This window comes from Myripristis murdjan, chromosome 4, assembly GCF_902150065.1.
Source record: "Myripristis murdjan chromosome 4, fMyrMur1.1, whole genome shotgun sequence".
NCBI classification, from domain to species: domain Eukaryota; kingdom Metazoa; phylum Chordata; class Actinopteri; order Holocentriformes; family Holocentridae; genus Myripristis; species Myripristis murdjan.
In genome coordinates, this window is record NC_043983.1 from 35,851,743 (window position 1) to 35,862,900 (window position 11,158).

At 52.3% G+C, this 11,158-nt stretch overlaps 1 protein-coding gene across 1 annotated transcript in view; it reads right to left on the reverse strand.

Annotated features, from left to right (window-relative positions):
• The window catches only part of LOC115357812 (uncharacterized), an 11,177-nt gene continuing 19 nt past the window's right edge, over window positions 1-11,158 (reverse strand). Inside the window, exons 1-5 of the mRNA XM_030049518.1 lie at window positions 10,741-11,158; window positions 5,967-6,063; window positions 2,216-2,369; window positions 1,975-2,099; window positions 1-669 (exon numbers count right to left, since the gene is read on the reverse strand). The exon at window positions 10,741-11,158 is cut by the window's right edge and continues 19 nt beyond it. Of these exons, the coding sequence (XP_029905378.1) occupies window positions 668-669; window positions 1,975-2,099; window positions 2,216-2,369; window positions 5,967-6,063; window positions 10,741-11,064 (702 nt within the window). The 5' untranslated portion in view covers window positions 11,065-11,158 and the 3' untranslated portion in view covers window positions 1-667. The remainder of the gene's footprint in view (window positions 670-1,974; window positions 2,100-2,215; window positions 2,370-5,966; window positions 6,064-10,740) is intronic.

Consider the following 11,158-nt stretch of genomic DNA (forward strand, 5'->3'; position numbering starts at 1 on the left):
TTTTTTTTTTTTTTTTTTTTTTTTTAAGATTTTGTGATTTTGATTTTTTTTTTTTTTTAAGATTTCATTTTTTTCCCCAAATATACAGTGTATATATGTTAATATATTTAATCAGAATCTGTGCTGGGAAGTGGGATTTCAAAATAAAGGAGCAGATCTGGATCTCTGGTTGTTGTTTCGTTGTTTTCTGGACCGGCTGAGACTGGCAGCGTCTCTTAAAGCATCTCAGAGTCCAGAGTGTCTGTCGATGCTGCCCGCTCACTGTTCGACAGAAACAGCAACACTAAAATGGAAGCTGACATAACTGTGGCTGAATCCAAACACACACACACACACACACACACACACACACACACGCTTACACACTCACAGACACACAGTTATGAAGTTTCACACTGAGCCTCCACGGCGCTCGCCTTGCGGCAGGAAGCTCTGTGACGCTGACTAGAGGCACCTCAGAGTGTGTGTGAGCTCTGTGTGTGTGTGTGTGTGTGTGTGTCTGCAAAGCAGTAGAAAAGGAAGCAGAAAGTCTTTAGCCCCGCCCCCCCAGTCCGTGTGAAAGCGCTGTGCCTCCTGGCGGTGAGGTGGCGTTCTGCAGACAGGAAGTTTACAGCAGTCATGTTTGTCCACACGGCTCCGACCCGCCGCCGCCGCCGCCGCCGCCACATCCTGCACACAAACACAACACGGTGAGCAGAACGACCCCAAATCATCCAAAAACTACAACCCCCAGAACCCCAGGAAACACTTTTCAGAGTGCGGACGCCTGAACTCTGCTTTTCTCCTCCGAGCCACACAGAAGAGTTTTCACCCTGAGGAGGAGGCTGGACCGCCAGGCTGGTCGCCATGGTAACAGATGACATCCCACTCTTAACCACAACCCCAGTCTGACGTTCACAGCCAAGAAAACTGAACAACAGGAAGTAACACGGACGGCACCTGCGTGTCAGATGTGGTCACACATCTGTGTGTGTGTGTGTGTGTGTGTGTGTGAGAGAGAGACTGTGGCTTTCTGGGTAGAACTTGCACTTTTTAACACTTTATAATAACCATCATTAATTAATGGTTAATTGATAGTTAATTAATTAAACTTTAGTTCATATGTATTTACAGTTAAACAGTAATGTTTATTTATTCCACAGCAAACTGGCTGTGGTGTGTTCAGGTGCTGTGGTGTGTTCAGGTGCTGTGGTGTGTTCGGGGCTGTGGTGTGTTCAGGTGCTGTGGTGTGTTCAGGTGCTGTGGTGTGTTCAGGAGCTGTGGTGTGTTCAGGAGCTGTGGTGCTTTCAGGTGCTGTGGTGTGTTCAGGTGCTGTGGTGCGTTCAGGTGCTGTGGTGCTTTCAGGGGCTGTGGTGTGTTCGGGGCTGTGGTGCGTTCAGGTGCTGTGGTGCGTTCAGGTGCTGTGGTGTGTTCAGGTGCTGTGGTGCGTTCAGGTGCTGTGGTGCTCTCAGGGGCTGTGGTGTGTTCGGGGCTGTGGTGCGTTCAGGTGCTGTGGTGCGTTCAGGTGCTGTGGTGCTTTCAGGGGCTGTGGTGTGTTCGGGGCTGTGGTGTGTTCAGGTGCTGTGGTGTGTTCGGGGCTGTGGTGTGTTCAGGTGCTGTGGTGTGTTCGGGGCTGTGGTGTGTTCAGGTGCTGTGGTGTGTTCAGTGCTGTGGTGTGTTCGGGGGCTGTGGGAGTGTTCGGGGGCTGTGGTGCGTTCAGGTGCTGTGGTGCTTTCAGGGGCTGTGGTGTGTTCGGGGCTGTGGTGTGTTCAGGTGCTGTGGTGTGTTCGGGGCTGTGGTGTGTTCAGGTGCTGTGGTGTGTTCGGGGCTGTGGTGTGTTCAGGTGCTGTGGTGTGTTCAGTGCTGTGGTGTGTTCGGGGGCTGTGGGAGTGTTCGGGGGCTGTGGTGTGTTCAGGTGCTGTGGTGTGTTCAGGTGCTGTGGTGTGTTCAGGTGCTGTGGTGTGTTCGGGGGCTGTAGGAGTGTTGGGTACTCACAGGTGAGGAGGAGCAGGCTGGAGCAGAGCAGCAGCAGCAGGGTGGGGGCGCCGGCGAGCGGCGAGGAGTTTTTATCTGTCTGAGTCTGCTGAGGAGCCTGCTGGTCCACCACCTTACACTTGAGCCTGTCAGCACACACACACACACACACACACACACACACACACACACACACAGTGTCAGTGTGTGGCTGCAGCCCGGCGGTGGCCTGTGATTGGCTGCAGCAGACCATGTGACTCACAGCTGCCTCTCCAGGAAGTGCTTGCTGGTCTCGCAGAGGGCGGTCTGGCTCTGAGCCGCGTCCTTCTGGCTCTCAGCGGCGGCGTTCAGGCTGAGGCACGACTGGGTCTGATGGAACGCCTGCGTCACGTTCACCTGCAGAACCTCTATGTGATCTGCACACAGGAACCAGAACCAGAACCACAATCACAACCAGAACAGAACAGAGGAGAACAGAACAGAGTTTTGAGCTTGGAGGTCTGAGCTTGGAGGTCAGAGCTTGGAGGTCTGAGCTTGGAGGTCTGAGGTTGGAGGTCTGAGCTTGGAGGTCTGAGTTTTGCTCGCAGGTTTTGCTCTGGGCATCTGCGGGTCTCACGGTTGCGGTTCAGGCTCTCAGGACGGACAGTCGGAGCCTCGTCCCGTCCCTGCAGGTCAGAGGTCAGAGGTCAGGGTGGCGCTGTGTCGTCACATGTTCCTGACGTTCACCAGAGAAGGTGCTCATGTTCCTCTTCAACATGACTCAGCGATTAACAGATGCTCAGACTGGTTGGAGATGAGCTGAACAGCTGGCGGCTAACAGCTGACTGGAGGAGCTGCTCTCGCTCTCCTCGCTCTCCCCTCGCTCTCCTCGCTCTCCTCGCTCTCTCCTCGCTCCCCTCGCTCTCCCCTCGCTCTCCTCGCTCTCCTCGCTCTCTCCTCGCTCTCTCCTCGCTCTCCCCTCGCTCTCCTCGCTCTCCTCGCTCTCTCCTCGCTCTCTCCTCGCTCTCTCCTCGCTCTCCTCGCTCTCCCTCCTCCTTTTCTTTATCTTGTTTGTTTTGGACCGGCTGAGGAACTCGTCAGGTTTTCAGTCCTGAGCGGTTTGGAGGAGTTCTAGTCCCTGTCCTGCTGTATGTCGTCTGTATTTATTACTGTAATATTTGAATGCACAGACTTCTGATAGAACTTTTGACATAAGACACTTTTTTAAGGCACATATTTTTGTATTTATTTCTTTTTCTATGGCTTATAATTTAATTCTCTTGAGGATTTGAGCAGCTGCGACTTCTGATTCTGATCCTGATCCAGTTTCTCTCTGCAGGCATCAGGCTGACATGAGGACCAAGTCTGGACTCTTCTGGACTCAGCTGGACTCTCAGCTGGACTCAGCTGGACTCTTCTGGACTCAGCTGGACTCTTCTGGACTCAGCTGGACTCTTCTGGACTCAGCTGGACTCAGCTGGACTCTTCTGGACTCTTCTGGACTCAGCTGGACTCAGCTGGACTCAGCTGGACTCTTCTGGACTCAGCTGGACTCAGCTGGACTCTTCTGGACTCTTCTGGACTCAGCTGGACTCTTCTGGACTCAGCTGGACTCAGCTGGACTCTTCTGGACTCTTCTGGACTCAGCTGGACTCAGCTGGACTCAGCTGGACTCAGCTGGACTCTTCTGGACTCTTCTGGACTCAGCTGGACTCAGCTGGACTCAGCTGGACTCAGCTGGACTCTTCTGGACTCAGCTGGACTCAGCTGGACTCTTCTGGACTCTTCTGGACTCAGCTGGACTCTTCTGGACTCAGCTGGACTCTTCTGGACTCAGCTGGACTCTTCTGGACTCAGCTGGACTCAGCTGGACTCAGCTGGACTCGGAGGGGTGACAGGTCTCTGCTGGCTCCACCGGCCCGAGGACGTTTCCTCTCTGGTTGTTATGGATCAGTTTGGCAGGAAGAGATTGGTGGGATTTGGGCTTATAAGGTAAAGTGCAGCTCGGGCGTGGCTTATCGCCATGGGAACTATTTTGGGAATGGGCTGGCATCAGGACTTTCACATGTCGGTCTGTTTTTCCCAGCCGCTGCCTGGACTTTGGGGCTTGTTGCTCTGCAGGAGGGAGGGCCGGCTCGTTCGCATTAAGGTGCTGATGGAGGAGCGATGCCTGGCGGGGTGGGCGGGGTCGCCCCCGGCAACACAATGCCGTCTCCATATCGCCTCCGTACAGGAATTCATCATTTCCCCCCGACTGTTCCAGCTCAGGAAGTCAGCGGCAGCAAAGTGTTTTTCCTCAAGGCCCTGCTTCCTGCAGGACGTCCCACAAATACTGATTTATTGTTAAGATCGGCCCACACTGGAAATATGGGCATCCACTAATCACTCCAACGTGTCAAAACGAATACAGTAATCATAACTAGCTGTAAAGCCCATTTCATTCAGGACATACAGAACATAAATAAAAGCAGAATGCACCCAGACCAACCAAAAATGAAAGACAATATAATAGATAATATAAAGAGAAATAAATCCTGTCTTCCTCAGCACTGTAGGAAGCAGATACTTCTACATTTCTATCAGTTTTAGACTGTGGTGACTTTATTTACATGCATGCTTCTCCCTCTGTTCTTAAACCACTTGACACAATTTATCATTCTGCTATTAGATGAATTACTGGTGATGGGTTCATGACCCATCACTGCCATCTGAATGTGGGTTGGACTCCTCTGGCTCTGAGAAGGGAGCAACACTGTGTATTGTTTATTTATAAGGCATTACTTAAAAAACTTCCTCTCTACTTATTGAGCCTAATGAGCTTCAGGTCTCTTAACTACCCACTCTGGCTCTTAATATCCCAGCTATTAAAATGGAGGCAGGAGAAATTGCCTTTAGTTATTTCGCTCCTTTTAAATGGAATAATCTGCTGTCTCAGCCTCAGTCGGATTCACTGATTCCTTTTAATCACTTCAAATACATTCTCGCTGACCTCATGATTTCTGAATGTTCATGTGTTTGTTGATTTCATTATGTGCTTCTGTTGAGTGCATATTATTATTGATATGTATTGTAATGTGTATTGAATTGTATTTGTGCTGTAATCAGGGCGCCATTGGAAATGAGAGCTTGCTCTCAATTGGCCCTCCCTGAATAAATAAAGATGAAATAAAAAAATAAATAAAATAAATAATACATTATATATTTTTTGCTCTGAATATTACCCCCTCCCCTGACTCCATAACTCCTCCCTCCCGCAGCGTCCCGAACACACCGTCATAAAAACACAGCAGGTAAGTAGTAAAAGTGAAGTTGAATGAATGTCAGTGAGTAGCCAAAGTGCAGAACAGCTCCCAGACGTTCTTTTGGGAACGTTCTGAGGTTCTGTTCTGTTCTGTGAGCACCGTGGGGTACGTCGGCTGCTCCGGAGTATTTTTGGTACGTGTGTGAGTCCTCTGGGTGATGAGTCGGGCCGGAGGTATGTGCCTCTCCCTGTCAGCTGGCAGCGGGCCCCGGCAGCCCGCTCGCGTTGGGGAGGCCCACGTGCCAGCTCGCTGCCCCGGGACGTCACCGAGGCTGCAGCTCAGAGCTGCAAGAGCACTTCATCTTCCATAATGACATGGGAGCTCATAAACAAATAGCTTTTAAATCCATCAGCAGCCATCAGCCATCTCTCTCTATCTCTCCCTCTCTCTCTCTCTCTCTCCCTGTCTCTCTCTCTCTCTCTCCCTGTCTCTCTCTCTCTCCCTCTCTCTCTCCCTCTCTCTATCTCTCCCTCTCTCTCTCTCTTTCTCTCTCTCTCCCTCTCTCTCTCTCCCTCTCTCTTTCTCTCTCTCTCCCTCTCCCTCTGCAGACTTGGGAACAGAGTGTCGACTCATTTCTTTAAGGCAGCAACCAGCCACCGATCGCATATATTTGTTTACTCTGAGTCAGAGGTCGCCATGGTTACAGGGGAAAATGCGGCTAAGAATATCGTGGCTGAGAAAGTCTCCTTTCATGGCCGGGAGTCCGGCGGGCTGTGACGGAGATTTTCCTACCTTGCTGCAGCTCGATCTGAGCGGTGAGGTTCAGCTCGGTCTGCCTGTGCTGCTCGATCTGCTGCTCCAGCGCACTGATGTTCCCCTTCAGCACCACCTGCACACAAACACAAGCTCTCAGAACACGAGGAACACGAGGAACATGAGGAACACAAAGATCATCTGGTTTCCCATTCACTGTCATCAGGAGGTGTGTGTGTGTGTGTGTGTGTGTGTGTGTGTGGGAGCCACGGCGACAGCAAAGCAAAGCAGCAAGAAGCTGTGTTTCAACACAAGCAGGAACACGTTCCAACAAAATGACCAGAAAATTATCCAAAAAAGTAGATAAACAAAAGAAATATACTCATCAGTTTCCCCCAGAAATCAGAAAATGATCAAAACTAGTAGAAATTTTTTTATAAAACTATATTTAAAATTATTAGAATTATTATTATTTTATATTGAAAACACGTAATTATAGATTACAAGACAAATTAACAGATAAAAAAAAAGTAGGAAAAACAAATGACAAGAAAAAATACCGAAATTCCCCCAGAAAAGAAAAATTAAAAGAACTAAACAGAAGTGACTTTAGCTCAGAGGCTCAAATCAAACCTTTCAGGTTTCCACATCGCTCTGCTCTGCCCAGGGGCCCCACAGTCTGCCCAGGGGCCCCACAGTCTGCCCAGGGGCCCCACACCACAGTCTGCCCAGGGGCCCCACAGTCTGCCCAGGGGCCCCACAGTCTGCCCAGGGGCCCCACACCACAGTCTGCCCAGGGGCCCCACAGTCTGCCCAGGGGCCCCAAATGTCCAGGGACGGCCCTGAGTGCACATCTGCACCGACTGACACTGTAATATCACCACGCTACACATGTTATTACACATGTTATTATATGTTATTACATGTGTTATTACGCATGTTATGACACATGTTATTACACTTGGCTTTTCACGCATCCTGACAGAGACCATGTTCTGGATGTTCTGGATGTTCTGTAGTGAGAAGAAGCTCAAACCTCATCCAGACGTCCTGCTGCTGACCAGACTGCCTGGCCAAACCTTGACAGCCATCATCATCATCGTCATCATCATCGTCATCATCATCGTCATCATCATCGTCATCATCATCATCATCATCGTCATCATCATCATCATCATCATCATCATCATCATCATCGTCATCATCATCATCACCACCATCTGACATCATGTGTCTCTCCAAACAGGCACCTCCAGTCATGGCATTAAGGTTTGTGACGTCTGACCCATTAAAAGCTTGGTAACAATTAAATTCTTATTATTAATGTTAAAACACTGATGAAATTATTGCGATACTCTCATTCAATTATTTTTTATGGCCCATAAAAGATGTTCTAAAAACTGAAATGGCCCTTGATAGGAAAAAGGTTCCCCATCCCTGTTCTCCAGCAGTGTCAGCTGGGAGAACAGCTGGCAGGTTGTAGGAAGACCTAAAACTAACTCCTGCTCTGCTGGGCCGGGTTCAAACTTTTAGAAACTGTCCCGTCCTGGTTGGGGTGAAGATTGAACTCAACAATACTAAAGCAGGAAATGCACCTTAAGAACTGGGGTTTCCGTCTCTTTAAGGAAACCGGGGCCATGCCAGGCTCTGCCCGCCGCTATCACATATCTGAGGCGGTGATTGAAAGCAGGCCGGCGTGAGCGCCGACTCCACGCCGACAACGGCTTTCAAAAACATTCCTGTGAGCGAACGCAGAGTTTAAACTTAGAGCCACAGACAGAGGCCAGGTCCAAACACACGGGACGCTCAGGATCTGCAGCAGAGTCCCACACAGACCCAACCAGGCCTCAGACCTGACCAGGCCTCAGACCCAACCCCAGGCCTCAGACCCAACCAGGCCTCAGACCTGACCAGGCCTCAGACCCAACCCCAGGCCTCAGACCCAACCAGGCCTCAGACCCGACCAGGCCTCAGACCCGACCAGGCCTCAGACCCGACCCCAGGCCTCAGACCCGACCAGGCCTCAGACCCGACCAGGCCTCAGACCCGACCCCAGGCCTCAGACCCGACCAGGCCTCAGACCCGACCAGGCCTCAGACCCGACCAGGCCTCAGACCCGACCCCAGGCCTCAGACCCGACCAGGCCTCAGACCCGACCAGGCCTTAGACCCGACCCCAGGCCTCAGACCCAACCAGGCCTTAGACCCGACCCCAGGCCTCAGACCGGACCAGGCCTCAGACCGGACCAGGCCTCAGACCGGACCAGGCCTCAGACCCGACCAGGCCTCAGACCCGACCCCAGGCCTCAGACCCGACCAGGCCTCAGACCCGACCAGGCCTCAGACCCGACCAGGCCTCAGACCCGACCAGGCCTTAGACCCGACCCCAGGCCTCAGACCCGACCAGGCCTCAGACCCGACCAGGCCTCAGACCCGACCCCAGGCCTCAGACCCGACCCCAGGCCTCAGACCCAACCAGGCCTCAGACCCGACCCCAGGCCTCAGACCCAACCAGGCCTTAGACCCGACCAGGCCTCAGACCCAACCAGGCCTTAGACCCAACCAGGCCTTAGACCCGACCCCAGGCCTCAGACCCGACCAGGCCTCAGACCGGACCAGGCCTCAGACCGGACCAGGCCTCAGACCCAACCAGGCCTTAGACCCGACCCCAGGCCTCAGCACCTCAGACCCGACCAGGCCTCAGACCCGACCAGGCCTTAGACCCGAACCCAGGCCTCAGACCCGACCAGGCCTCAGACCCGACCCCAGGCCTCAGACCCGACCAGGCCTCAGACCCGACCCCAGGCCTCAGACCCAACCAGGCCTCAGACCCGACCAGGCCTCAGACCCGACCAGGCCTCAGACCCGACCAGGCCTCAGCACCTCAGACCCGACCGGGCCTCAGACCGGACCAGGCCTTAGACCCAACCAGGCCTCAGACCCGACCAGGCCTCAGACCCGACCAGGCCTCAGCACCTCAGACCCGACCGGGCCTCAGACCGGACCAGGCCTTAGACCCGACCAGGCCTCAGACCCGACCAGGCCTCTGCACTGTGGACCCGCCGGGCTTCAGCACCTCAGGGTTTCTCCAGGAAGTGGCAGCTGATCTGCACGCGGCTTCATTTGAATGTGTTCATTTGCATGGCTGCCTGCTACATGCTGCTGTTCTTATGTAAAACCCACAGCTGTGATTCTTCCTGCTGATGGGGACAAACACTGCAGCTGCACTGTAAAAAATCTGCATGTCATCCAGTCTCATCCTCACAGTTAAAATCTTTTTTTTTTCTTTTAAATCCACCAGTGAGATGAGATCATCTGAGATAATCCCACTTATCTCCAGTGCAGTCTCACTTGTTTCAGGTCTAAATGTGTTGAGAGGAGGCAGCATGAGGCGGATCATGACACCTGAGTCAAGAAAACTGTGGAAACAAGTTGGTTAGTGTTGGAAACAAGTGGGATGATCTCCTCCCAGAGATTGCAGAACACTGCGGTGGCTTCAGAGGGTCACAGTCTGTGTCCTGGCTGTGAGCTGAAGTTTCTGTGTTAAAGTGAATGAACAGAGAACGAGTACAGAGGTGAAGCGACGCGGGGAGGGGAGGGGGGGGCTGCAGGGATTTACTCTCCATACAAGGAAGGACGAGCGGGAGGAGAGAGAGGCTGGGAGAGAGGGAGGAGGAGGAGGAGTGAGTCAGGACAGGGGGTGGGGTGGGGGGGCAGGAGAAGGCAAACACTCACTTTTTCCGACTGAAAATATTAAGGATATGAGGCTGGAAAAGTTCCTCCTACAATTAGTGGAAGTGTGCAGAAACAGAAGAGTTGCCGTGACGCTGTTTGTTCAAACTCTGATAAGAAAAGAAGAAGAAGAAGAAGAAGAAGAAGAAGAAAGGGAGCGTTCACGAGCCTCCGGAAACACAGGAGGGTTGTGCAACAGGCTGATGATGGAGGGAGAAAAAGACCCGCTCGTGTTTCTCCTGCTGAGAATGTGACAGATATGAGACTGTGGAGGGGATCAGCTCCCTCCTCTCCAAAAGACCTGCACCTCCTCTCACTTTTTCTGCCTGATCTCACTCTGCCTGGTTCCAGCATGTTTACACACACACACATAAAAAAAAAAAAAAATCCAGATTAACTCCACTGGAAACAAGTGAGATTATCTCATCCCAGTCACTTTTTTAGAATAGAGTAGAACAGAACAGGGAGCCTTTATTAGTCACTGTCTGATGAGCTGCTCAGTGCAACAAGCACACATCCAATAAATCTGAAACTAAACTAAACTACACCAGGCAGAGTAGGTTCTGCACTTTAAAACACTGAAATGTTTTACCTTGTTGGAAGAGAAAAGCAGCGTCGGGTCTAAGGACGAGGCTGTGAGGTGGAGCTTTGCTGGTTTGTGTTTTTGCAGAGCAGAGAGACTGTCAGGCACGAGCAACATGAAACAGGATGGAAGCTGCTTGGCTAAACCCTAACCTCGCTTCTCTCCAGCAGAATCACTTTTTTCGGTCCGTGCATATTTTCAGTAGGAAAAACATGTTTGGATTTTTCCTCCTTGTTGTTTCATCAGAGTGTGTGAGGCTTTGAGCAGGGCAGCTCTCCCAGCCTCCAGCCACCAGCTCTCACTGCTTCAGGGCTCTAAAACCGTCTCAGCAGATCAGCCACTGAGATTCAAGAAAAATCTGGAATGAAGTAGATTTTTCCCAAATCAGAAAGAACTCAGGGTTAGTCAGGGGAGCAGCCCTGATCTTTCTGACTGGCAGATTAAAGAGATTTTTTTACAGTGTGTGAAGTCTGAGCCGACAGGAAGTGGATCCACTCACGTTTTCCTGCTTGCAGTCGTCCAGCGAGGCGTTGGCGGCGGCGAGTTCGAGCAGCAGGACCTGGATGTTGTGCTGCTGCCGGCTCACGTTCTCCCGGGCCTCCAGCACCATCTCCTCCAGCTTGGCCTGGTTCTTGGCGTGCACCACCTTGGCGCCCTCCAGCTTCTCGGTGGCCTCCTGCAGCTCGGCGCGGCACTGGCTGGCGCTCTTCATGTCGGGCGACGTCGCCCACACCACGATGATGATGAGCGAGATGATCGACCACAACGCCAGCACCACGATCACCAGGCTCCTCACCGTCTGCGATGAGCTGGAGCTCGCCATGGTGGAGAGGAGGAGGAGGAGGAGGAGGAGGTGATGAGGAGGATGATGATGATGAAGGTGGAGTAGAGGTGCAGCTGCTCGCACGCTGGCTGAG